Consider the following 26,225-nt stretch of genomic DNA (forward strand, 5'->3'; position numbering starts at 1 on the left):
GTAGAGGTGATGTGTGGGTTGGCCTTTACCTGATTTATTATTTTTCTGGTGGCTCTGGGTGATAGTTTTGATGGGCACCCACTTCTAGGCAGAGTTGCTGTCATGTTGAAGGCCCTCCATTTGTAAATTATTTGTCTTACAGTCGATGGATTGAGCTGGAATCTTTTGGAGATGGTCTTATATCCCTCCCCAGACTGATGGGCTGTCACTACCCTCTTCTTCATGTCCTCGAATATTTCCTTTCCTCTCGGCATTGTTGATGTGTATGGGACCAAGTTGGTTTGGTTGGTTTCCTCTCTCTTTTAATTAGTGCAAGCCAATCCCTTTCCCAAGATTGTCTCATTTCATTGGTCTACTGAAATGATTAATTAAGCACTCACATGTATTTCACCTGAGTCTGTTACCTGCTTGACTTAACCCGTGCAGCTGGGGATTCACTTACTTTTGCACATACACTAATTCCATGTTTCATGTAGTTTTTGGGCTACTTAAACAAGTTCCACTAAACAAGTACAAGCAATTGATGAAACATATATCTGACATTTCATACATAAAAACTGGTGATGATAAAATAAGAAAATCATGGTAAACAACAGAAACATCTGAACTGCTCAAGGCGTTCACATACTTTCAAGCAGCACTGTATATATATATATATACATATTAGGGCTGGGACGATTATCCGACGTAATCGACGTTGTCCATTATAAAAATTATTCGACATGGAATTTTAGTGTCGACGCGTCGTGTAAAACCACACAGGGTAAATGTTCATAGAACAAATCCAGAACTTTCTAATGGGACCGTTTATATCCATCGTCTTTGGTTTACCCGGATACAAGCGCAGCGCACGGACTGGGACAACGCGGTGAAGTAATTGAAGTCATTGACTACGTGAATGATTTGCGTCTGTATTTGAACAACACGGCGGCGTCTACCAGCAGTACGACGGAGCGTGTGGAGCAACACGCGGCAAAAAAGGCTCGTACACGGTCCTCCAGAGTTTGGGAATACTTTAATCTTGACACCAACAGTGCGGTAGTCTGCAGACTCTGTGTGTGTTGGACGGTGCAAATTGTTATATTAAATGACTGGAAAATAATTGCAATAAAAGTTAGGTTAATAAAAAAATAATCGTTAGATTATTCGAATAATCGAAAAAATAATAGCTAGATTAATCGTTTAAAGAATAATCATTTGGGACAGCCCTAATACATATACACATACCTATGTCTATATCAGGTCATAAAGACACACACTTATGTCTATATCAGGTCACACAGACACACACCTGTCTATATCAGGTCATAAAGACACACACCTGTCTATATAAGCTCATACAGACACACACCTGTCTATATAAGGTCACACAGACACACACCTGTCTATATAAGGTCATACAGACACACACCTGTCTATATCAGGTCATACAGACACACACCTGTCTATATATGGTCATACAGACACACACCTGTCTATATATGGTCATATAGACACACACCTGTCTATATATGGTCATACAGACACACCTGTCTATATATGGTCATATAGACACACACCTGTCTATATCAGGTCACATAGACACACACCTGTCTATATATGGTCATACAGACACACACCTGTCTATATATGGTCATACAGACACACCTATCTATATCAGGTCACATAGACACACACCTGTCTATATCAGGTCACATAGACACACCTGTCTATATCAGGTCACATAGACACACACCTGTCTATATATGGTCATACAGACACACACCTGTCTATATATGGTCATACAGACACACCTGTCTATATCAGGTCACATAGACACACACCTGTTTATATCAGGTCACATAGACACACACCTGTCTATATATGGTCATACAGACACACACCTGTCTATATATGGTCATACAGACACACACCTGTCTATATATGGTCATACAGACACACACCTGTCTATATATGGTCATACAGACACACCTGTCTATATCAGGTTACATAGACACACACCTGTCTATATATGGTCATACAAACACACCTGTCTATATCAGGTCACATAGACACACACCTGTCTATATATGGTCATACAGACACACACCTGTCTATATATGGTCATACAGACACACACCTGTCTATATATGGTCATACAGACACACACCTGTCACCTGCAGAGCTCATAGACAGGATTGCTCAGTGGCCTCAATAATTCTGACATGAAGAAGTCTGGAACCAGGACTCATCTAGAACTGGACCTGGACTAACTGAGACCTCAGACCCAGACCCTGATGGTCTCTGAGCTCCAGAGAAACCTCCAGAAGAACAACTATCACTGCAGTTCCAATTATCTGGACTTCATGTCAGAGGGTCCAGACGGAGCCTCTCCTCAGGGACAGCTAGAGGACTCTGAGACTGAGAGAAACCAGATTCTGGTCTGATGAGACCAGGACTGAACTGTCTGGTCTCAGGTCTCAGAGTCAGGTCTGGAGAAAACCAAATATCACCTGAACAACAGTGAAGCCTGGTGGAGGCAGCATCAAGCTGTGGGGGGACGGGGACACTGGTCAGGACTGAGGGAAGACCTGGTCCAGAGCTCAGGACCTCAGACTGGACCGAAGGTTCACACAGCCAAGACAACAGAGAAGAGCCTGAGGGATAACTCTGTGAAGGACTTCTGACCTGGGCCTAGTCCAACATCTGGAGAAACCTGAAAATATCTGTCCACAGCGGTTCACATCAACCAGACAGAGTCTGATAAATTAATCTAAATGATTTTATCAAACGGTGAAAGCTCTAAAGATTTTCTGAATTAACTGTATTTGTATAAATACATACATATATATGCATATTTATGCATATATATGCGGCGCACTGCATCAATAGAAGTACTTTTGTCTACTTTGATTCATCAATCAATCTATTGATCTATAAGACATCTGAAACAAACAATAATCACAAAGTGACTTCATCAAATGTTTTGTCCCAGATTTGATATACAACCAACTAAACCAAACTGTCACTGAAAACTGAACATAATTAAAAACTGAAGATAATTAGTCACTACATCTAAAACAAATCAATATCAACTTTTGATTTCACAGAGCTTCCTGTGTCCAAGTCCTGAGCTGGACCCGTTCATCAACCACGACCTCTACATGGACTTAGTCTCTCTTTATAACCCGCACTTCACCTGACCTCACCTAACTGAGGCAGCATTTAATGACACCTGACAGCAGCAGACGTTTGAATCACAGTACAGCAATCACACTACAGTAATCACACTACAGTAATCACACTATAGTAATCACACTACAGTGATCACACTATAGTAATCACACTACAGTAATCACACTAAGAATCACAGTAATCACACTACAGTGATCACACTACAGTAATCACACTACAGTAATCACACTAAGTAATCACACTACAGTGATCACACTACAGCGATCACACTACAGTAATCACAATAATCACACTACAGTAATCACACTACAGCGATCACACTACAGTAATCACACTACAGTAATCACACTACAGTAATCACACTACAGTAATCACACTACAGCAATCACACTACAGTAATCACACTACAATGATCACACTACAGTAATCACATTACAATGATCACACTACAATGATCACATCACACTACAGTGATCACAATAATCACACTACAGTAATCACACTACAATAATCATCACACTACAGTAATCACACCACAGTAAGCAAACTACAGCAATCACACTACAATGATCACACTATAGTAATCACACTACAGTAATCACACTATAGTAATCACACTACAGTGATCACACTACAGCAATCACACCACAGTGATCACACTACAGTGATCACACTACAGTAATCACACTACAGTAATCACACTACAGTAATCACACTACAGTAATCACAATAATCACACTACAGTAATCACACTACAGTAATCACAATAATCACACTACAGCGATCACACTACAGCGATCACGCTACAGTAATCACACTACAGTAATCACACTATAGTAATCACACTACAGTAATCACACTACAATGATCACACTATAGTAATCACACTACAGTAATCACACTACAGCAATCACACTACAGTAATCACAATAATCACACTACAATGATCACACTACAGTAATCACACTACAGCAATCACACTACAATGATCTCACTACAATGATCATCACACTACAGTAATCACACTACAGTAATCACAATAATTACACTACAATGATCACACTACAGTAATCACACTACAACAATCACACTACAATGATCACACTACAGCAATCACACTACAGCAATCACACTACAGTAATCACACTACAGCAATCACACTACAGCAATCACAATAATCACACTACAATGATCACACTACAGTAATCACACTACAGTAATCACACCACAGTAATCACACTATAGTAATCACACCACAGTAACCACACCACAGTAACCACACCACAGTAACCACACTACAGTAATCACACCACAGTAATCACACTACAGTAATCACACTACAGTAACCACACCACAGTAATCACACTACAGTAACCACACCACAGTAATCACACTACAGTAACCACACCACAGTAATCACACTACAGTAATCACACTACAGTAACCACACCACAGTAACCACACTACAGTAACCACACCACCATAATCAGTCATTAATGGAGATGGGATGTAGACTATTTTTAGGAGCAGAGAAGTCCTCACTCTCTAAACTACTAATTTTAATATACGGCCTATTAGACTAACTGTAAAGCTGAATATACTACTGCTTCTGGGTTATGACCATTTCAAATATTAACTACTGTTATTACCTCAGTTATTTTACTGGATGACGTTGACACAGATAAAGTTCTTTAGCATCAGGGACAGATAGTAGCTTGAGAAATTAAAACAAAAAGACTGAACCCTTTAGTTGGAGCTGTTGGATCACAGTAAGCCAGAGCTGGGGGAAACACCTAAAGCCACTTTCTCCTGACTTTGGTAATCCAAGCTGAGCCGCTAAACCCTGACCACACTCCACGATCTGTGGCAACTAAGACCAGATCCAAAGACCTCTGACTGAATGGAGCCAAATGACTTTTAAATGACAGATTTCCCTTTTCACAACAAAGCCACTTGAGTTTGTTAAAGTAAACTGATCAGGCTGACAGAGCAGAAGAGTGACATCACAGCTTTATTCTTCATCAGACCTACTGATAGGCAGGTACAGGTGGGAACCAGGGAGTGAAGTGAATGAAAATCACTGGACATGTGAAAGTAACAATAAAGCCTCACTGTTGTTTCACAACCTGACAGTTTATTAACTGTTAATAACTGTTAATAACTGTTATTAGCTGTTATTAGCTGTTATCAACCGTTATTAACTGTTATCAACTGTTATTAACTGTTATTAACTAATCTTTCCTCAGTCTGGAGCTTTGTGAACTCAGTATCTAAAGGCAGAGAGCTGACCATGGATGGATTATGACACAAGGGTCCCTTGGACACAGACTGGTAAAAAAGCCCCCACCCCTCCTACATAGGACCCCCAGCCTGAAAGAGACACAAAACTATTATTTATATACGTATATGTATGTATGTATGTATGTATGTGTGTGTGTGTGTGTGTGTGTGTGTGTGTGTGTGTGTGTGTGTGTGTGTGTGTGTGTGTGTAGTGCGGGGTTTGTGGTCGTTTTGTGTCTCTTTTAGGTCACTTTTTGTCTCTTCACTAATTTTCTATCAAGAAATTCTTACAGCGACTTTAAACGGAGGCTCGGAACCAGGGGCCCAGACCTCCTGACCTCTCGGGGCCCTGAGCCTGCGCCCGGTAGGCCGGTCAGTCCTTCCACGGTGCTAACCCAGTCACATCTTATTTGTTTACATTAGACAGCTAGGCCTGCTAACGTTAGCTCCCTAGCTACCGTGAAGCAGTCGTCAAGCCGCGGACCGGACTGGACAGACGGACGTGTGTTCAGGCTGGACCCCGGACGTGTTGCGATGCGGTGTGGTCTCCAGCAGCTGACCGGTCCGCTTCACACACAGCCCGGGACAGATGTGGGATAAATGAGCTAACTGACGGTGGAGACGGCGCTAGCTACAAAGACTCCTCCTCGGTGTTTTACAGCTGGACAAACAGCCCCGACACATTTCAGAGAAGAAACTATTCCCGCAGGGAAAACGCTCCTTAAATCCGTATTTAAAGAGGACCTGGTCGGTGCAGACGTACCGAGAGCCGGACTGCGTGGCCCTCAGGACTACCACAGCTCGCTACACCCATCCCCTGAATCAGCCCATCTTACCTGCTCATCAAATCTAGTAATCACGGCCTGGACCCACTCCACTGGTTTGTGAGCCGCCATGTCCGGGCGGAGGACACCGCAGCGCTGCGCTGGCTAATCCAAGGTGCGAGGTCGGAGCTGACACGCGTATTTCTGCATGAAAATCTGCCCTGAACCGACGGGAGAGGACCACAGGGGCGAATATTTTTCCCTTTCTGTAGGATTCACCATGCCACCGCCATGACACACCACCGGAAGTCTTCTTCACAGAAACTGGTGGGAGGTGTAGGAGACCAGGGTGAAGCTGGCTGCAGAGACACACACGACTTCCTGGTACGATCTTCAAATTAATCACTGACCAAATCGCCAAATGACTGCATCGACACACGTGGAGGTTAAACCTGCATCTGTTTAATGAATCCCTCTGTTTCTGTTGAACAGGTGTGCTCCTGTTTTTCTAGCTGCTTGTGTAGTTTATAGCACCATGCTCTACCTGTCCATGTGTTTAACCAATGGAGTGGGCGTTAACACACCTGGACTCACAGTGAAAACCACACATCATGTAGTGATCGGGTGTTCTGCTCAAACACCTGCAACACATCTGTTCTTGTGACTTTATTTTTGTTTTATTTTGAAGGAGGATTTTCTGTACTTCCGCTACTAATGTAGACAACTCCGGGAGATTGTCTGCTTGTTCAGAGCGCATGCGTCAAATAGGGTCAGGCTTATCATAGTGTTTTTCAGTCCTGAGAATGATGTTTATTGTTTTCATGAATAAGTCAGAATCCTTCTAAAAGCTGATGCAGCCACACCTGTACACACCTGTACAGGACGTTCTCCACCAATCACAGAGCAGATGTGTTTAAAAGTCTCTGAGGACGAGGAAAAACAGATCACTGTAAAACTTAATTTAATACATTTCACACTGTTTCAGCTGAATAAGGTAAAGACCACAATCAGTTAATAAAGTACAGCAGACAGACTGACCTGCTGTGATAATAATAATAATAATAATAATAATCATACCAGATTATTATAAGGACAACAATGACATCAATACTATTGATAATAATAACAACCCAATTTATGACTGATTAAAAAGGAAAATAATAGAAAATAATAAATGACTGTTATAAGTGTACAGAACAATATGGTGATTAATAAATAGTATGGTGATTGACTAATACTATGGGGATTGATGAATAAGAAGAAGCAGCAGTGTGTTATTGGATTCAGCGATAAAACTTGTTTGTTGGGGTTTAGTCTGTTAGAGTTAGGGTTTAGGGTTTATCGCTGCATGTATGTGTGAACGTGGCTGCTTTATAAAGGCTTTGGTGACATTCAGGAGAACCCTGAGTTTAATTTGCAGGTTTACATGAAGATAAACTGAACTGTGTTTAACATAAACTCTCAAGGTTCAAAAGTGAATGGACACTTGGCCACTAAATGTTAGTGGGGTTAGTTTGTGCATAAAAGAGCTCACAGATGAGAGCTGTCGGTTGTATTATTGAAGTTCCTGTGTGTGGAACACCTCTGATTCGTTGGTTTTTCTAGACAGAAACAACTGGATCCCACATGATTGTAATGAGCTGAAGCAAACACCGACACCGGTTTTCATCAGAACCAGAGTGAAGCTCAGTGAAGTCAGATACCACCTGATCACTGTTTAATGACCAACATGCACACTGTGTGTCCTGAGGTTCACTTCCTGCGGAAGAAACAGAAGAATGTGCAGAAACCAAGACTTCTAAAGCACAAACCAAATTATTTAAAAAATCATTTATTGAGGTGAAATAACAGTTTGTTAAGGCACGTCATTAGGTCTGACCAGGTGTCATGAATGCTCAGAGGTATGATTATCAATAACTTAATGGAAACATTCACATTAAAGATGAAGAACTTCAGGTGTGTTTGAACACTGCACTGAAGAGAACACATTGACATTCAATACTTTAGTGCTGCATTGAGCTGAGGGAGAAACTATCACATCATTCATACAAGTACTACAGGTGAGTCAAGTCCAGAATCTGGGACCAGGCTCATGTTGCATTGACCCAGTCTCAACAGAAGAACTGGTTTAGACTTTAACACCTCTGGTCACACTTGGCAAGCTGTGCACGAATCCTTTGGTAAACCTGGTATTGCATCGTTTTGTAAGACATCAACACGAATCCACCTGCTGCTGTAGATGAGCAGGACATCTTTTTTTGTCTGAAGGCACCAAGGAGCAACTGCCCAGCTGGACATCTGTCCGCAGCTGGACGTCTGTCCGCAGCTGGACGTCTGTCCGCAGCTGGACGTCTGTCCGCAGCTGGACGTCTGTCTGCAGCTGGACTTAAAGCAAACACATACTTTGGAGGAGGCTCTCATTAAGACAGATGGTAGGCCCGTCACTGGCCTACCAGTCACTACAGAGGGATGGCTGTCACAGAGTGGGGTATCCTTTGGGTATAGCCACTGTCAGTTTGAACCCAGTCACTCTGGGAGTTCATGTCTCTGCATTAGAACTGTAACGTCTACTCGATGTCACCGGGTCTGGTGGCCACGTAGACGAAGACCACGATGAGTAGCACCACCACAGCCAGGGTGGGCAGGACGACAGTGGCCACCTGCTGTCGAGCTTCCTGCATGGCCTGCTTCCGCTCCTTCTTGTCCTTGGACGTCTCTTTCTTGGGTTTGCCCTTGAGCTGCCTCATGATGGAACCTGACAGACACAAACACAACACAATAAGTCAGCTGTTCGACATGATGGAGACAGCTGAGCTGCACCACCTGCTCCTGTCTGACCTCTGAGTGTTTCAGGTCAGAGTCACCAAACCCCTGATGAAGCTCGCCTTTTCATGAGGAGGTGTGGTTTTTAATTAAAGCTCCCACACTGTGATTCAGTCAGAGAAATGACACCAGGAGTGAAGGGTCAGAGTGGAGCTTCAGGTTCAGACACAGATGGAGCAGACTCCTCTGAATCTGGATTTGAGCAGAGACCTTTTCAGATGACCTCTCTGGCCTTTAACAATAAAACCTGATATTGGCTGGAAGCCAGTGTAGTGAGTAATGTATACATTTAATATATAAATACAGTCAAAGGTTTGGACAGACCTTAAGTGAATGGGAAAGTTTGTCCAAACTTTTGACTGGTGCTGTTTATATATGTATTAATATAAATATGGTCAGATCTTCATCCAAGTGAGAACTACACACAAACACCATCATATGTTTTTGACTGAAAAAACATATGAAGAGTCCTTGAGCTCTGAGCTCCTTGACAACATGGAGCCCCCATCCTGCTGGACTCTGTATCTAACAGTCAGACAGGTCTGGATCAGGAATCCCAGACTGGACACACCTTCCTTGACTGTATGAATCATTTTCATTGGTCAGCATGTATAAGAATGTGTCAGGGGCCAATCAGCAGCATTGACTCTTCATTGATATAATCTGGTGTCTGGTTTAGTTTGACTGCAGAGAGTTGGATGGAGATATAATGTGACTCAATTCATATGCATGTGTAACTTCATGTGTCAGACTAGATGGTAACATGTTGCTCAGCAGACAGAGCCTTCTGAAGAGTAACTTACATGTAACAGATCATTAACACTTTATTTCTTAGTTAATAACTGTGGAGTCTGTCCACTCTATTCTCTCACATTAATCATATCTGATGTTGTATTGAGGCGTTGAAGTTTTATGGGACTACATTTGTATTGTTGTTATATTATTGTTAATTATTTGGTGTTTCTGTGAACCACTACACAGAGAGTAAACCTGGACAGCCCTCCAGTGCAGTATGAAGTGTTTGAGCTGATATACCAGAGAAATTAAAACAACCACCACAGAAACACACACTAACAAAGAATGAAATGAAGCTACTGTGTGAAGGAACAGACACCAGGACCAGGACGAGGACCAGTCTGGATCCCTCTGCAGGATTACTGTAAATACACTGACACGGTATTTGACCCGTAACCTGAACTCCACACTGCTGACATGTCAAACTCCTGTGGTCTGGTAAACAGAGTCTCATAGTGAACTCAGTCCGACTCTGCAAACAGACTGCCGGAGGTTGAGCCGCTGTGGAGGCCGGTCGTTCCGGAGCCTCATGGCTGAAAGCTGTAAGGAAGTTGGAGAACAGGACGCTCCTGTATCCGGTGGCTCGTCGTGAGAGTCAGCACGCACTAACTTTGAGAAAGGTGAGCTCCGGCAGAGGAACCTCGTGCTGCCGGTTCACTGGGTCGGAAAGAAGCGGACAGTTACCTCACTGCTGCCCGCAGAGTGCTGACAAGTTTCGGCCGTCGCTCCGCTGTTCTGCCGGAGACGTCCGCTCTGGTCCAGGGTTAGACCCGCCGCTCCGCACGGAGCTCGACGTGGCAGTATGTGGAGGAGCTGCTGGAAAACTACTGTCACTGACACTTCCGGCCGCACCCTCCAAAATAAAATGATAAATGAAGGCCGTCTGTGCAGCCCATAATACTACTACTACTACTACTACTACTACTACTACTAATAATAATAATAATAATAATAATAAACTTTCTCTTCAGGACACTATAGCAACAAATAAAAATGAAAAACTGTAAAAAGAAGAGTTGAACAGGTATCACTTTCTGATAAAGTATCATTAATAAAGCGTTCATGAGTACTCATGGTACTGGGCACAGGCCCCCAGGGGCCCAAGAGGCCCCCCACAAAGAAACTCAAAATGAGCTTGATGAGATGCAGAGACTTCCAGTGCACCTCCAACATGGCATCAGCAAAGAAAAGCAGCTCCCTGACAGCAAGATAAGAAAAGCTGTGTAAAATCAATAGTTTAAAAAGTGTGTGACACTGTAACAAAGTTATTAGAAAGTTCATTGATTATAACTGGAGGAAAACAAAGGAGGAAGACAGTGAGCCGGCTAAGCTAATAATAGAGCTAACTGAACTAGAGCATCTGCTACTGACTGATGCGTCAATAAGGATGTTATCGAGGTCAAAGCAAGGGACATAAACATATATGCAAAAATATAGGCATAAAAGTATTAGTTTAAAAAAACTATAACTGTCCACATGGTAGCGCTATCACAAAGATCGTTGACCATATGAAGAATTTCATCATGACATCTCAAATCAAACATGTGGTCTTTGTTCTGGGTCGTCTAAACATGACAGGTACTAAGCTTGGTGATGCTTGTGTAAAATATATCAGAGAAGGAGTAAAAAGTATGTCTCACAAAAATTCAAAATGGTGGGAAAATTTTTGGGACACAAATGGGCGTGGTCTATATCAGTCTCTCCAGCATCATCCACTGAATCTAAAGACAGGTTTTCTTCTACACCTCACAGCTACCAAGATATGAGCCAAGGCATTGTGCAATATTTAGATTAGATTAGATTAATTTTATTAATCCCACAACTGGGAAATTCATTTACCACAGCAGAAAAATAAACATCTATAGAATAAACATCTATGGAAATATACAACAAAAATACACCAAATATACACTAATAAATACAATATACATTTGTAAGCTGATATGTCACCACTTGTTGGTGCAATCACTTTCATCACTGGGAAGGTGAGGCACTGAAGAGTGAAGAAGCTGTTCACCGAGATCCACTGTTGTACTTTTTATAATTATATAATATATATATTATATAATAATGTTTTGCTCATTTCCCATAGACAACCATAAAAAACAATATAAAATCGATTATTACAGATAAAGTAATAAAGTAAAAGCACCCACCTAAAAATGCTTAAAAATTATATAATAAAAATAGTGTGAATCACATAACCAGCAGAAGAGCCAGCTGAGATAATGAGAGAACTATCTAGTGGTGAGGCTGAAGATTACAACTGATCCGCAGCTGGTTAGTTTTCTGTCTTTTCACCGCGGTTTGACTTGGTAATGACATTACATCAGATATAAACTGATCAGGTTGTTTATTCAACAGCAATACTTAATCAATAGGCTACTATTAACATAGCTAATAATAATTGATACGTGATTAATAAAAACTGTCACAACTGCAGAAAAAACAACTTGAGGTTTACAGGACACGTTCAGGATCTGAGGGTCCTCCTCATGTTGTCCCAGCCCGTGGTGGGCTGCAGTTCCCCGGGAACATGATGCTGTCTTCTGTGTGTCCTCTGGACCTGTTTTCCTCAGTTATTGAACTGTTCGGTTGGTTTCGGTCTGTTTTCACCGGATGTATCCCCGGTTGTCATTGGCTATTCAGGAGCAGGTGGCCCCGCCCTCACGCGTCACTGGCTGCCGGCAGTGACAATCAGGGATATTGCCGTGACGTCACTGCGGTGCGGCAGATGATTGGTTGTCCGTCGCGCATAATCTCATCACCGACTTCCTCTGGTTTTGTTCACCATGTTGGATCCGCTGCTAGTCTCAGCCGCCGTGTGACCGACAGTTTGATCATGTCAGCGGCAACGGAGCGACGTCGGCCCGACGTGTAGCGGCTCCACCGGGCTGCTTCCTGTTGTTCTGCTGACAGCGGGGCTCATCGACGGAGGCTCGGCTGTTCTGATGCAGACACACGGACTCCTCTCAGCTAGCTCCGGGCTGTCAGGTCCATCTCCGCGGTCTCCTCTGTAGCTCCTGTCAGCTCCTGGCAGCGGGAGCTGATCCCGCATTAAAAGGATTTAACTTTGTTCCCGCGTTGTTTTTTTATCCTCCGTGGGTCGTTGACTTGAGGAGACGGGGACAGTCCAACGCGGCAAACACGGCGCTGTCGATGGGGGAAGTAAGTTGTTTTCCAGCCGTGAGCGAGGATTTCTCTGGTCCTGTTCCGAGTCCCGAGTCCTGCTCTGAGGCTTCGTGTCTGTCACAGTGATGGGGGTCTGGGTCCTGGAGCACGGCTCGGTGGATCGGTGTAATAATATGTGAGTGGCGTGGACAGCCGAGGCCTGGGCCTGCCTGCCTGCCTGCTGTACTGTGGCCTGGGCTGGGATACAGCTCCTCTGCACCGGATCAGCAGTGTTAATTACGGCCGGAGATTAGCCCCGCTGACGGAGGGCGGTCTGGAGGAGGATTCACTTCGGAGGAATAGATGAGATTTCCCGGCTGCGGGAGGAGGACGGCTCTGGACCGGGGCGTGTGGCGAACTTGGACACTTTTAAGAGATGAAGCTCCGCTGCCTCCCATGTGACAGGCTTTAGATCACACTACTATCAGGAGGGAGGGGGCACCTCCATCATGAGGGACATCTAGGACCACCACTTTTATCTATTGAGGGGGGGCCGAGTCTTTCTGAGTTGAGTTGTTGGCGCAGGTTTCAGAGCTACATGCTCGTGCTCTCCGTCATTAGCCCCGGGCCCCCGCAGCCTGATGGAGAACCGCTCACTAAATTAATGTAGAGCCAGAGGGTCACTATGATGAAGCGGCTCTGCACGGGTCCTCTGGCCGCAGAGTGAAGCAGCTGCTGCTGATCATTCAGACCTCACATCACTTTTCTATGTTTCTCCAAGTTTGATGAGTCCCGTGTTGCAGCCGTGTAGCCGTTAGCATCACTTCTGACAGGACGCTTCGCGGCAGTGGATGGCTCTTTGCGGCACAGCGGCTACAAATGTTACAAAAATGATGGCTGCTTATAACGGTGGCTCCTCGGCAGTGGCTGCCCATCACCCGCACCACCACCACCAGCTCCAGCACCTCCCGCCTCCCCACATGCACCACCACCACCACGCTGGCCAGCATCACTTGCAGCACCCGGGCTCCGCTGCCGCCGTGCACACGGTCCAGCAACACACGTCCACGGCTGCCGCTGCGGCGGTGATGCTCAACCCCGGCCAGCAGCAGCCCTACTTCCCCTCCCCTGCCCCCGGACAAGCCCCCGGGCCGGCGGCGGCCGTGGCTCCCGCCCAGGTTCAAGCCGCCGCTGCCGCTGCTGTCAAAGCCCACCACCACCACCACCACCACCAGCAGCATCAGCAGCAGCAGCAGCAGCAGCAGCAACAGCAGCAGCAGCAGCAGCAGCAGCAACACACACACCACCTACAACAGCAGCTGGACATAGAGCCTGACAGGCCCATCGGCTACGGAGCGTTCGGGGTGGTCTGGTAAGTGCACTGGCCCGGACCAGGGTCCACAGAGGCGACAGCCGGCCCGCCTTTACCGGTGTTCCAGCTGTTGTCAGTTAAATGATGTTTCAGTTAGTAACTACACCAACTGACAACAGTGAAGCTCTGTGATGAATGAACCGTCACTTTCTACTGTGGTGATGCAGCTCTGTTCAAACAGACACAGGTCAGAGGTCATTCTGATGTTTTAATGAGTTATTACAACAGATCTCTACTCCCACAGAAACACCAGGGGTCAACCTGCATACAGAGATTAAACTGTTACCAAGGAGAAAGCACATTTCAGAAGAAAATAAATAAACAAATAAATAACAATAATAAATAAAATGAAATAATGTAATAATAAAATCAAGACCGGTAATCGGCTTCACCTCGTCTTTACACTGGGACACAGACTCCTGAAGAGGAGGCCCTCTGGCCTGGTCCTGCTCCTGAGAACGATCAGCTGTGATGTAAACATGATGTGTGGTAAATGGCTGGAAACATTCTGTGGTGACATCACTGGAGTCACTCAGTTTAGTTTGATAGCAAAAAGTCAGTGTTATCTGAAACTGAGCACATGGCATTTAAAGGATGTGGCATTGACCAGGCAGGGAGGGTCTACTGACAGATCTTACCAAGTTACATTATGGGATGTGTAGGATCCTCTGTGTTTGGAGCTCGACCCATATGTTAGACCAAAGGTCAAACTGTCTCAGCCTCTGTCAGTCCAGAATAATGTTCTGACCTTGTGTTCAGCTCACACCTCAGATGGTTTATTAATGTTCACTATGAAACACAACCACTGCAGTCTGTGCCACACACACACACACACACACACGCACACGCACACGCACACACGCAGAGTGACGTGACTGTTCACAAGTGCAACACAGACTCTTCATGAGTGTGTGAGCAGCAGCAGCTGGTCAGTTCAGGAGAAGCTGCAGCGACAGACCTGTCTCGCTCTGTTAACTGCTAACTGAGTAAACTGCTAACTGAGTAAACTGCTAACTGAGTTAACTGCTAACTGAGTTAACTGCTAACTGAGTTAACTGCTAACTGAGTTAACTGCTAACTGAGCTGTTAACAAAGTATAAAAGAGCCAGTGAAGACTGTTTGTGGTTTAACAGCCCCGTGCTGGGCAGTTGGCAGGTGACAGGTGTGTTTAGTGTTTGTGTTCTTGTGCAAAGTCAGTGTGTTCACCTGGTTCCATGTTTACATCCCTGCTGATCAGAGTCGGAGCTGATGAATACATATGTCTGCTATGACTCATGTGACCTGGGAGTGAATGATGGTTGTACCTTTCACACTCAAGACAAAAGCCAGATAAAAAGTGTAAAAACACCGAACACAGACACCAGTGGATAGGTTCATTTTTGTAGTCTGAATTTGACCGTCTGAGAGGAGATGTAAAACTACAATGAGATGGTTTTTGGTTCTTAAAACCACGAATATATCCTCTTATGGATCAACACTTCAAATAAAACACAGGAGAAGAAGAAAACATGGAGCTTTAAGGTAAAAAATGAATTTTAGAATTGAACCATCTAACTATCCACGTGACTGTCCCACAGCACTGTGGTCCTGGTTCCTGTTGAGACTGCAGGCTTTCTGCTGGTGTTGGTGAAACCCGGGTCTTAGTCCTCTGCCATCTGTCTCCTCACTGATCCTATTTGAAAAGGTTCACTGAAGGTTGCACTGACAGCGCTGCAGTGTTACACCTGCTCCGCTCCTCACGAGGCGTCACCTCTGCCTCCTGTGACTAATCACTAAGAAAGGTGCTCAGCAGCAACACGCGGAAGGCTCATCATCATCATCATCATCATCTTCGTCACACTAACAGCTGGTTTTGACCATCCAGCTTGTACAGAACATATTAAAACCTGACTGAGTTGAGGTAGTTTTTTACAGCTTGTTGTAAACTGACGTCTGTGGAACTGGTTTTATAGAGATGGATCAGAAAAGGTGGGGGTGGGTTGGGGTCCTCTGATTTCATGGTGTCTGACTCAGTAATTACTGTAGCTGCTGGACACACTTACTACAGGTGACACCTTCAGAGTGTCATGTGGTCTCTGTGGTCTCCTCCAGGTCGGTGACTGACCCCAGAGACGGGAAACGAGTTGCCCTCAAAAAGATGCCCAATGTCTTCCAGAACCTGGTGTCTTGTAAGAGGGTGTTCAGGGAACTGAAGATGCTGTGTTTCTTCAAACATGAAAATGTAAGTACACATCAGTGCTGCACACACATGGACCTCCCAGCACCTGGTCTGAGGGGGTCTGGATCCTGAGCCAGTTGTGAAGGAGCACTCAAGGAGTTCAACGCTCATGTGACTCTGCAAGTTTTCCCACTGACAGTGGATATATTCTTACAGTGTGAGTTAGTTAGTCAAGTCTACTGACAGGTAGACTATAGGTGTGCGTGTCTGTCTCTGTCACGTGACCCTCTGACGTGTCATGGCGGTCCCTTTAGAGTGTCCCAAACCACTTCCCCTCACATCCAGACGAACTGTTTGACCATCGTCCCTTTACTTTGTAATTAGCTAGAGAGAGGTCAGAGGTCAGATCAGTAAATGCAACACCTGACATATTTTCATTTAAGTAGTTTTTCTCCTTCACTGGATCTTTGTGGTAAAACAGTCTGAGGACTTTAATGCGTTTATTAGAATCAGAAAACAAAGCTACAACATGACCCCGATAAAGTCAGACCTTTTTCTCCCTACATCCCCTCACCTGGACTCACCTGGACTCACTGGGATCTGTACTGGGAGTGATGTCTGCTTTAATGTTCTCACACAGCACCTGTTTCAGTCACTGTCTCTGACTCTGGTTCAATGAAGCAGCTTAATGGTTCCTCTGTGAGAAGAGATGGAGCAAGTTCACCACCACAAAATTTCAGGTCTCGGGCTGAGTGACAGTAACTATGGTAACAGCATGAGAAGATTCTCGGTTCAGTCGTCTGCTCAGCGACAGTTTAGGATAAATAAATTGATCCTGAACTCATCTTCTATCTCTGGGATGATGAGACACGCCATGGTTTAGCTCCGCCTTCCTCATTTGCATACTGAGCTCGGCTCACAGAGGGGGCGTGAAACACTTACTGATACCAGGTGTAAACACAGCCTGTTTATAAGGTGTCCAGGTGCAGATGAAACCTCTGACCACAGCTTCCTGTCTCCTCAGGTTCTCTCTGCTCTGGACATCCTCCAGCCTCCTCACATCGACTACTTCGAGGAGATGTATCCTTCACCTGCTCTGATGTGTGTTCAGTCGTTTTCTACCTGTGGACAGACGGTGTGTGTTCTCTCTGTGCTGCTTCATCAACAACATGAAGTAACTGGATCTTTAATGGTCACAGCTTCTCACAGAAAGTAAACACAACACAGCAGCTTTCATCTGGGTGCCAAAGACTCACTCACTCACTCACTGTACGACTGTGTTAAACACAGAGGTCTGTGGTCTGACAGATGAACAACCACTAACGAAATGAGACAACCTTCAGCTCGTCTCATCTTGTGACTTCTCTTTATCTCTGTATGGGATAGGAAGCTATTTTTAGTTTGTCAGAAACATGGAGGAGATTTGCCTGTAACATTGTTCATGTTCACACACACACACACACACACACACACACACACACACCCTTCCTGAGGATGTTATTATGTCTGTTGTCCACTGAGAGGAAACATCCACTCAGGAATCATAAAGATTCTCCTCCTAACTGCAGAATCATCACTTTGTAAAGGTTTCTTCTTCTGTGGTAAATATGGAGGTCCTGCCTCGTCTCGTCTGGTCCTCTCATGGACCTAAATGTGGATGAAATCTGGATCTGAAAGCTGCAGCTGCTAAATTTGACTCATTTTTCACAGACCACCGAAGGTCCTGATTTAAATCTATGAAGTTAATCAGCTTAAGTTATTGATCTGATATAAACTGATCAGTTAGGGAGAAGAGATGTTGAGTTGTTGGGACACAGACATCCTGTTGTCCAGTGTTGTCACAGAGTGGAGCATCTTTAATCTGATGAACATCTTTGAGTCCAGACACACAAGCAGCCTGATGTATCTCCTTGTTGTTTGTCTCCTTGTTGTTTGTCTCCCTGTCGTTTGTCTCGTCGTTTGTCTCCTTGTTGTTTGTCTCCTTGTCGTTTGTCTCTTTGTGGTGGATGTAGTGAACCTGTGAACAGTCACAGGCCGATGATCAGGATAAATTTATCAGCAGCTGGTTTCAGGTGCTCTTCCCTTTACAGCTGAGGCTTCCTGCTGACTCAGGACTCTGTGGTCATGGGGGCCCTGTGAAGTATTGTCTTCTAATTAGTTTATTGTGCTGGCTCCATTATTCAAAGAACATGAAGCAGCCTGAAGTCCTGCTGTGCAGAGTTTTGTATTGTGCAGGGATCCAGGTTAATTCATTTGTCTGCAGATGAAGGCTTCGGTTTATGGACAGTCAACAACAAACTATCATGAGATACGACTAAAAACTTGTCTTAATTAAATTCAGCCTTAGTTTGTGCCTGATGAAGCAGAGTTTAGAGTTTACAGTCTTTTTTGTTACTGAATGAGTCTCCAGACCTCTGTGATCCTGGATCCAAACACAACAACCTATGCTGGTCCTCTGTTCACAGGATCAGTTCTGTTTACCTGAATGGTATGATTTCATTTCAGTTCATTTGTCTAAGTGAAGCAGCAGGACCTGATCTGTGGGTTCAAAGAAAGGAAAGGAATGACCTGTTTCCTGTTGTCGTGGAGCTCCAGGTTCTTTTCCAGACCTGTTTAAAGAAAGAAATGAAAACTGGCGACTGTAGCTGGTTCTCAGCTGGTCCTGTTGGGTTTAGATCATTGTGTCCTCTGAGTGAAGTTTGTCCTGAGGAGCAAAGAGTCCTTGACAATATTATTATAAAGTATGAACCATTATAATCATGTGAGTAGCTGGTTCAGTGTTATCAGTGTCTTTACAGTGAATGTCTTCCTGTGTCATTGTCCACTGGTTTTCAGTCAGATGTGCTGTTGTTGGCTGTTTGGAGTTTGACCTTAACTTTCCACTGGTCAGTTACGTGGTGACTGAACTGATGCAGAGTGACCTCCATAAGATCATCGTGTCGCCGCAGCCTCTGAGCTCAGACCACGCCAAAGTTTTTCTGTATCAGATTCTGCGAGGTACGTTCTCCTTTCTGTCAAGTTGTTTGTTGTTATTGTGAAGTAAAGAAACCTGCATCAGGAGCCTGAATAACGTCAGTATGGAAAGTATCAAGGATGATATCAAATATAAATGTTCCGTACCGGTTGATTAAAAGTCGTGCTTTGTCACAGATAAATGAGCAGACACCAGTTTAACCTTCAGTCCGGTTGTTTCACTGATATCTGATGTAATCTGTTGTCTCTCCCTCCTCCACCTTCGTCATCATCAGGACTTAAATACCTTCATTCTGCCGGGATCCTGCACCGAGACATCAAACCTGGAAACCTCCTGGTCAACAGCAACTGTGTGCTCAAGGTGTGTCAAAGGCCTCTGAGTGTACTACAATGATCCAGTCCGACCTGAGGACAACAACACGACAAAAACATCACAACAGCATCACAACACAACAACACAACAACACATGACCTGTGGAACTTCAGCTCTGAGGTCCAGATTGTGTCAGTCGGACTGGGTTCAGCTCTAGTTCAGGTTGTTTGTTGTTTATGAACTCAGTTTTAACAGGTGTTTTAAAGACAAACAGATTGAGGACAGACAGAGGACAGACTGAAGACAGATAGAGGACAGACTGAGGACAGGCAGAGGACAGACTGGCTGAGTGTTGACTCAGACTCAGGGAGGAGAGTAAGGACAGGAGGTGGCAGCAGGTGAAGTAACGTTTGAATCACTGTCCTCAGATCTGTGACTTTGGCCTGGCTCGGGTGGAGGAGTCGGATGAGTCACGTCACATGACTCAGGAAGTGGTGACACAGTACTACCGAGCTCCGGAGATCCTCATGGGGAGCCGCCACTACTCCAACTCCATCGATATCTGGTCGGTGGGCTGCATCTTTGCTGAGCTGCTGGGGAGACGCATCCTGTTCCAGGCCCAGAGTCCTATCCAGCAGGTGACCACATGAATCATTCATTCATCTCACTGTGTTTTCTACTGTTCTCCACCACTCAACACTGACATCATCTCTCCTGCGCCCGGTAGGCTTTTAATTTGAAATATCTGCAGGAAGTGTTGAGTTGAGTTGATGCAAACTGATTCTAACAAATTAGTGACTGAAGGTATTTTATGGAAGAAATGATGAATAATTATACTGTGTGTGAGATTCAGATTCAGATTCAGATTCATTACCCAGCCCACACACACAACCTCAGAACTCAAGGCAGGGCAGTTGTGTCAGAGATGATCAGCACCTGGGTCAGTACAAGGAACAACAAGCCACAATAAGTCAAATAAATAAGAATAAAACAAGTAAAAACACATTATGTTACAGTTTCTATAGTAAATAAATTATATAAATACATAAATGACTGAATAAAAAAATGTAAACATTTTAAAATTTTCTGATAGAGGAAGGATTGAAGGACTTGGAGCAGCAGTTTGTTTACCTGAGGGGAACGTGTGTGTGTGTGTGTGTGTGTGTGTGTGTGTGTGTGTGTGTGTGTGTGTGTGTGTGTGTGTGTGTAGCTGGATTTAATCACTGACCTGTTGGGGACTCCCTCCATGGAGGCGATGAGGACGGCGTGTGAAGGGGCTCGAGCACACATCCTCAGAGGACCTCACAAACAGGTAACAGCTCAGAAACCAGAGAGTCTGTCATGTTTCATTTCCATTTATTTGAACATTTATTATTGAACAAATACATAAATCAATGAAATGTTCACTGGTGGGAGTCGGAGGGAACCTGATGGACTGGAAACTAAACTGGTCTCATGTAGGATTACCTGGTGTTCATGTGTGTTAACGACAGACTGGAGGACTCATCCAGTCCAGGATCAGACACACCTGTCTCACCTCATCAGTTTATAAACCCACAGTCCAGACTGCCTCTGCCTGGTTTACAGTCCAGTCTGAAGCCGAAGCCCACGCCCCCACCTGCAGGAGCAGCCTCCGCCTATTTCATCAGAACACATGACAACAAACAAACAGAGTGATGAGTGTTTGAACAGATGACGATGATCCTCGTGTCTCTGACCTTCAGTGTTGTTGTTGTTTGTGTTGCCTGCAGCCGTCACTTCCTGTTCTCTACACACTGTCCAGCCAAGCAACACATGAAGCTGTGCACCTCCTCTGCAGGATGCTGGTGTTTGACCCGGTGAGTCACATGACCACATCGACACAACACGGTGTCACAGTCAGCTGTTCGCACACAGACGATTCACATTTGGATTTGAACATAAATCTTCTTCCTGAAGCTGAGACAGTCCTTTGTCTCAGGTCCTCTTCCTCTTCCTCTCCTGTCCTTGTTCATTGTCACCAAGAAAAAGGTTAAATACAGGAAAAATGACTCACTGAACACTGTACCTGAAGGAACAGGTGAGATCTGATTGGTAGGTGGTTCTGACTCCTCGTCACAGTCCACCTGTCTGATGAGAACACACAGTACAGGTGTCAGTTTAATATGTGAATCTTCACCTGTGATGTTCAGGATGTCTTCTTCAGAGCTTCACCTGGTTTAAAGTCAGTCATGTGATATTTTATGTGGATGTTTGAGAAAACAGCGGCCCCTCCTCCCTCTGTCCCTCTCACCTGTTGTCTGTGACGGACGTTCACCGCTCAAACTTTGTGTCGTCTCTAGTCAAAGAGGATTTCGGCGAAGGACGCCCTGGCCCACCCGTACCTGGACGAGGGTCGACTGCGCTACCACACCTGCATGTGTAAATGCTGCTACACCACCTCCTCCGGTCGCGTCTACACCAGTGACTTTGAGCCGGTCACCAATCTGAAGTTTGACGACGGCTTTGAGAAGAACTTGAGCTCTGTGAGACAGGTCAAAGGTACGTCCACCTGCCGGCTCACCGCTCGGTCAGAACAACATGGCCACCAGTCTAGTTTCAGTTGAGTCAGTCACAGTCCACGAAGCAGAACATGACAGGTACAGGATAAAGTGTTGGGTCAGCACCATGTCTTCATCGGTAGACTCGGTCTGGTTCTGGTTTGGTCTCTCTCAGAGGGTCTGACCCTCAGTGTGAGGGTTTGAACGTTGGAAAAGGTGATTGTTGACCAATGTTCTTGTGTTACCTGTAACAGCTGATCAGCTGACAGGTTGGGTTGTCATGGAAACAGGAAGAGGCTCCACAGGGAACCTTTAAAAGTGGTTAGGCTCATTAACTGCAGGTCAGAGGAAACATCAGGCTCTGAACCTGAACTCAGTCAAGACTTTGATGGTTGGTTCCTCCTTTTAATTGAATTAATGTAAAATAATGTACAATTCTACAGTTTAATTAAATGAATGATGATTCTGATGTTCACGTGATGAGTCAATCTGTAGCTGAAGTCTTCACAGAGCGTGAACCTGTGTGTCTCTGGTTGCTCTTTAAACAGTCTAACAGTCAGTAAGTGAATGACTGGCTTCCTGACCAGTTGGTGTGTCTCCTCAGAGATCATCCATCAGTTCATTCTGGAGCAGCAGAAGGGGAGTCGAGTGCCGCTCTGCATCAACCCTCAGTCAGCTGCTTTCAAAAGCTTTATCAGGTAAAAACAGCAGGATATACATATATATGTATATATACACACACACATATACATACAGTATATATATATGTGTGTGTGTTTAAAACATGTTATCCTCTTTCCCTCTGTCTAATGGCCCGAACGGCCGAACTGACTGACCGACCCTTCATGTATTATTTTTACTTCTGGAGCTAGGCTAGCAGTCCAGTTCAGTCATTGTGCTAAGCTAGGCTAATCTCCACGTCCCCAAGCAGAGCTGCTTTAATGAACTGTATTTAAGTGGAGAATGACTCACAGTCTCTGACCAGGCTAACGTTATCTCTCTGTTGAACAGCTCCACAGTGGCTCAGCCCTCTGAGATGCCTCCGTCTCCGCTGGTGTGGGAGTAGCTGCTGCTGCTGCTGCTGCTGCGTCGCCATCGAAGGACAAGCTGCTAAACTGGAACCAGGACGTGTCTCAGCGTCTTCTGTCGTCTGCGTAGCATTTCACTGGAGAGCAGGACTCAGGTCTGAGGAGACTCCACTGCTGACTGCTGTATGTGCTGTAAGAGTGAGGCAAAGCTCTTTAGACCAAACCACAGACAAACCCACCTGCTCACTTCCTGATAGATTCACAGTTATATAATGTTTTCATACATATATTAATACAAATAAAACAGATGTTTATTTTAAATTTCTCTAATCAAACAGATTCATCTCCCATCACATTAAATTAGACTAATTTCTCCACCGGGTTGATTCAGTCCAGACAATCGACGATAGCTGATCACAGACACTTTTATAAAAACATTATTAAAGTTATTAAAGTTACAGACTCGTCCCTGAATGTTCGGCCGTGGTTTTAATGATGTAACAGATCGTTTACCAAAGACGAGGAGCCTCATGTATAAATGATGCATAAACAGTTTCTACATCAGCATGAGACACGTCAGGTCACATGGTTAAAGCGCCATTATCCACCACAGGAGTAACTGTCGGCTTCTTCCACAGCTCTTCTGCGCCCTAGAGGCCAGAACAGATCAGTGCAGCTTTAAAGGTGCTGCATGTAAATATTTGAGTTTTTAATGTTCAAAGAATGAAATAAAATTAACAGAATGTGAAGAAATAATAGATCTGACCTTAGAGATATCTACTGAAGTTAGCATGCTAACCAGCTAGCCCAGTGTTGTAATACCAATTTGTACCTGAAGAGGCGATAGTGAGTCGCTGTAGTCCAGTCTGCCTTCAGTCCAGCATAAGAGGCGGAAGAAGAACGAATGAAACCACGATCTGAACAGTAAGTGAAGAAACCAAAACATCCTAGATACAGGTGCTGATCAGGGGGTGGAGCCATGGTATCAAAGTCCCGCCCATGTGCTGTGTGTCTCTTGATGTCACTGCTGATGTCACTGCAGGGTCAGTGAAGGTCATTCACACTCAACTGAAGTGAATGTTTGATGAAGAGGTCTGATAGATCTAGATCCTGTCAGAGATCTGGACCACCTGTTGAAGCAGGTACAGCTGTCAGTCCTCCAGATGTTCTCAGACTGACGGGGATCATTGCCGACACTGAAACTTTAACAGAAGCAGGGTAGAAGAGTGAGATGTCTTCCTCTGCTTCTTCATGTTATTATGTTCAGCAGCATAATCCATTCGTTCAGTCTCTGTTGTCACCCGAACATGTGACCGACTCTTCTTCATGGGTTAATTAAGCAGCTCCAGTAGCTCCTCCTCTTCTTCTTCTTCTACACTGTCTCAGACAAACGAGCTTTGAAGTAAATTATTTAATATATTTTTAGAGTTGTTTTTTATCCTGTCCTCGTTAGCATGCGTCCTCAGAGTGTGATGATGTACATATGTGACATAGAGATCTACACTCCCTCCTAATAAACAAACCACTGTATAGAAAGTGTATTAGCCTGCACATTTCTCAGGCTGTGAAGTTCATTTTATTTTTAAAAGAAATGTATATATTTTCTTGATTTTTACCTGCAGCAGAACGAGTCGAGGATCATGATCTGTGTTGTAGATAAATCTTTGTTTTCTGATGTTAATGATTCTTCACGGCGACACTGTGTGAATATGTAAATGAGATTCACCGTGTTGGTCTCTACCTCTTGGCTTCGTTTACCTCCACACTTTTCTGCTTCATGTGGGGATGAATTCAAACACTTGAATGTCCATTCAAGCTTTTATACTGAAATGATGAAAATATACTGCCCCCACCCCTCCCCCTCTCCTGCACCAAGTGTAAACCATTCACCCAACATTTGAATCATCAGACGTTTGTATTAAAGCCAAGTGTTTCCTGACTGTTAGTCAATTTTACTCTTTGATAGAATAGGACCTGATGGGGGGGGGGGGGGGGGGTGTATTTGTCTTTTAATCAGATCAATATCAGTATTGATCAGATCATTGAATCTGAATCTCTGATTCAACCGAGTCATCACAGGAAAGATAAAGGTTGTTAATGATTCCTGATCCACTGAAACCAGGTCTGAAGTGGTCTCAGTCAGATCCAGGACCTGGTGGTTCATGTATTCATAGAGTTGTGTTTGGCAGTGAGAGGGTTAATGTCAGAGAACACACAATGAACAAACACCATAACAATAATAATTAATATTATTATTATTGTTTCAGACTGAAGCAGATTGTGAGTGTTTTTTCTGCTGGAAAGTGAATCACGACGATCATGTGTTTCACTCCGGGTCCAGGGTCAGACTCCGGGTCCAGGGTCAGACTCCGGGTCCCAGATCAGACTCCGGGTCCTGGGTCAAACTCAAGGTCTGATGTTTGATCTGTGTCTCAGTCTCATCTTCTGATGAAGAGTAACCTCTTCATCATCATCATCATCATCTTCTGTAGGAGACTGAATGGTGGGAATCTTCTCAGGAATGAACACAGCTGTCAGTGGTCCTCGCTGCCCCCCCCCCTCCCCTCTGTGTAGATACAGGTTTTTCCTCTTTGTTTTACTTTGTTGAATGAAGAACTTGAATCCTATTTTGAAACTTGTAGAAACTAACAACTACTGGACGACTGATTTACTGAAACTGTTTGTATATTTGATGTCATTTGAATAAACGTTGCAGTATATACAGAACATACATGTATCAGCTGACTGAACTCCACCCACAGGCTCCGCCCACAGGCTCCACCTGGAGAACAGTGATGTAAACATTAAATGTAACATTTAAAAAACAACACACCTGGTCGTCCATCCTTCTTTCTCTTCCTGAAGGAAATGAGGAAGACCTCGCAGCTCACCTTCATCAAGACTCATTCATTCAC

At 44.5% G+C, this 26,225-nt stretch overlaps 2 protein-coding genes across 5 annotated transcripts in view; one reads left to right on the forward strand and one right to left on the reverse strand.

The window, feature by feature from the left end:
* The window catches only part of LOC111662554 (neurofibromin), a 68,586-nt gene extending 62,099 nt beyond the window's left edge, over nt 1-6,487 (reverse strand). For all 3 annotated transcript variants that reach the window (XM_023416447.2, XM_023416448.2, XM_023416446.2), the window contains exon 1: nt 6,291-6,487. In XM_023416447.2, coding sequence (XP_023272215.1) covers nt 6,291-6,350 — 60 coding nt within the window. In that variant the 5' untranslated portion in view covers nt 6,351-6,487. The remainder of the gene's footprint in view (nt 1-6,290) is intronic.
* A 6,135-nt stretch (nt 6,488-12,622) lies between these two features.
* Nucleotides 12,623-26,138, forward strand: nlk2 (nemo-like kinase, type 2). 2 transcript variants are annotated; one of them, XM_023416453.2, is made up of 11 exons: nt 12,623-14,319; nt 16,411-16,540; nt 17,502-17,557; nt 19,368-19,474; nt 19,726-19,811; nt 20,192-20,401; nt 20,974-21,075; nt 21,515-21,601; nt 22,085-22,283; nt 22,887-22,980; nt 23,294-26,138. In XM_023416453.2, exons 1-11 carry the CDS (start codon nt 13,799-13,801, stop codon nt 23,346-23,348), a joined length of 1,647 nt encoding a protein of 548 aa, XP_023272221.1. In that variant the 5' UTR covers nt 12,623-13,798; the 3' UTR covers nt 23,349-26,138. The 2 variants fall into 2 exon arrangements, with proteins under 2 accessions (XP_023272221.1, XP_087032798.1); XM_087176672.1 differs by lacking the exons at nt 21,515-21,601; nt 22,085-22,283; nt 22,887-22,980; nt 23,294-26,138 and adding an exon at nt 21,257-21,500.
* Nucleotides 26,139-26,225: the final 87 nt, after the last annotated feature.

This window comes from Seriola lalandi, unplaced genomic scaffold, assembly GCF_002814215.2.
Source record: "Seriola lalandi dorsalis isolate HSWRI2012SDOR001 ecotype SW California unplaced genomic scaffold, Sedor1 jcf7180002054564, whole genome shotgun sequence".
Lineage (NCBI taxonomy): Eukaryota > Metazoa > Chordata > Actinopteri > Carangiformes > Carangidae > Seriola > Seriola lalandi.

Bases quoted from the DNA above. Each gene is read 5' to 3' on its own strand.
- nlk2 (XM_023416453.2), top strand. From the start codon at position 13,799: ATGGCTCTTTGCGGCACAGCGGCTACAAATGTTACAAAAATGATGGCT. The intron at 17,558-19,367 runs GTATCCTTCACC...TCCACTGGTCAG, and splicing joins ATCGACTACTTCGAGGAGAT to TTACGTGGTGACTGAACTGA. The intron at 19,475-19,725 runs GTACGTTCTCCT...CGTCATCATCAG, and splicing joins TCTGTATCAGATTCTGCGAG to GACTTAAATACCTTCATTCT.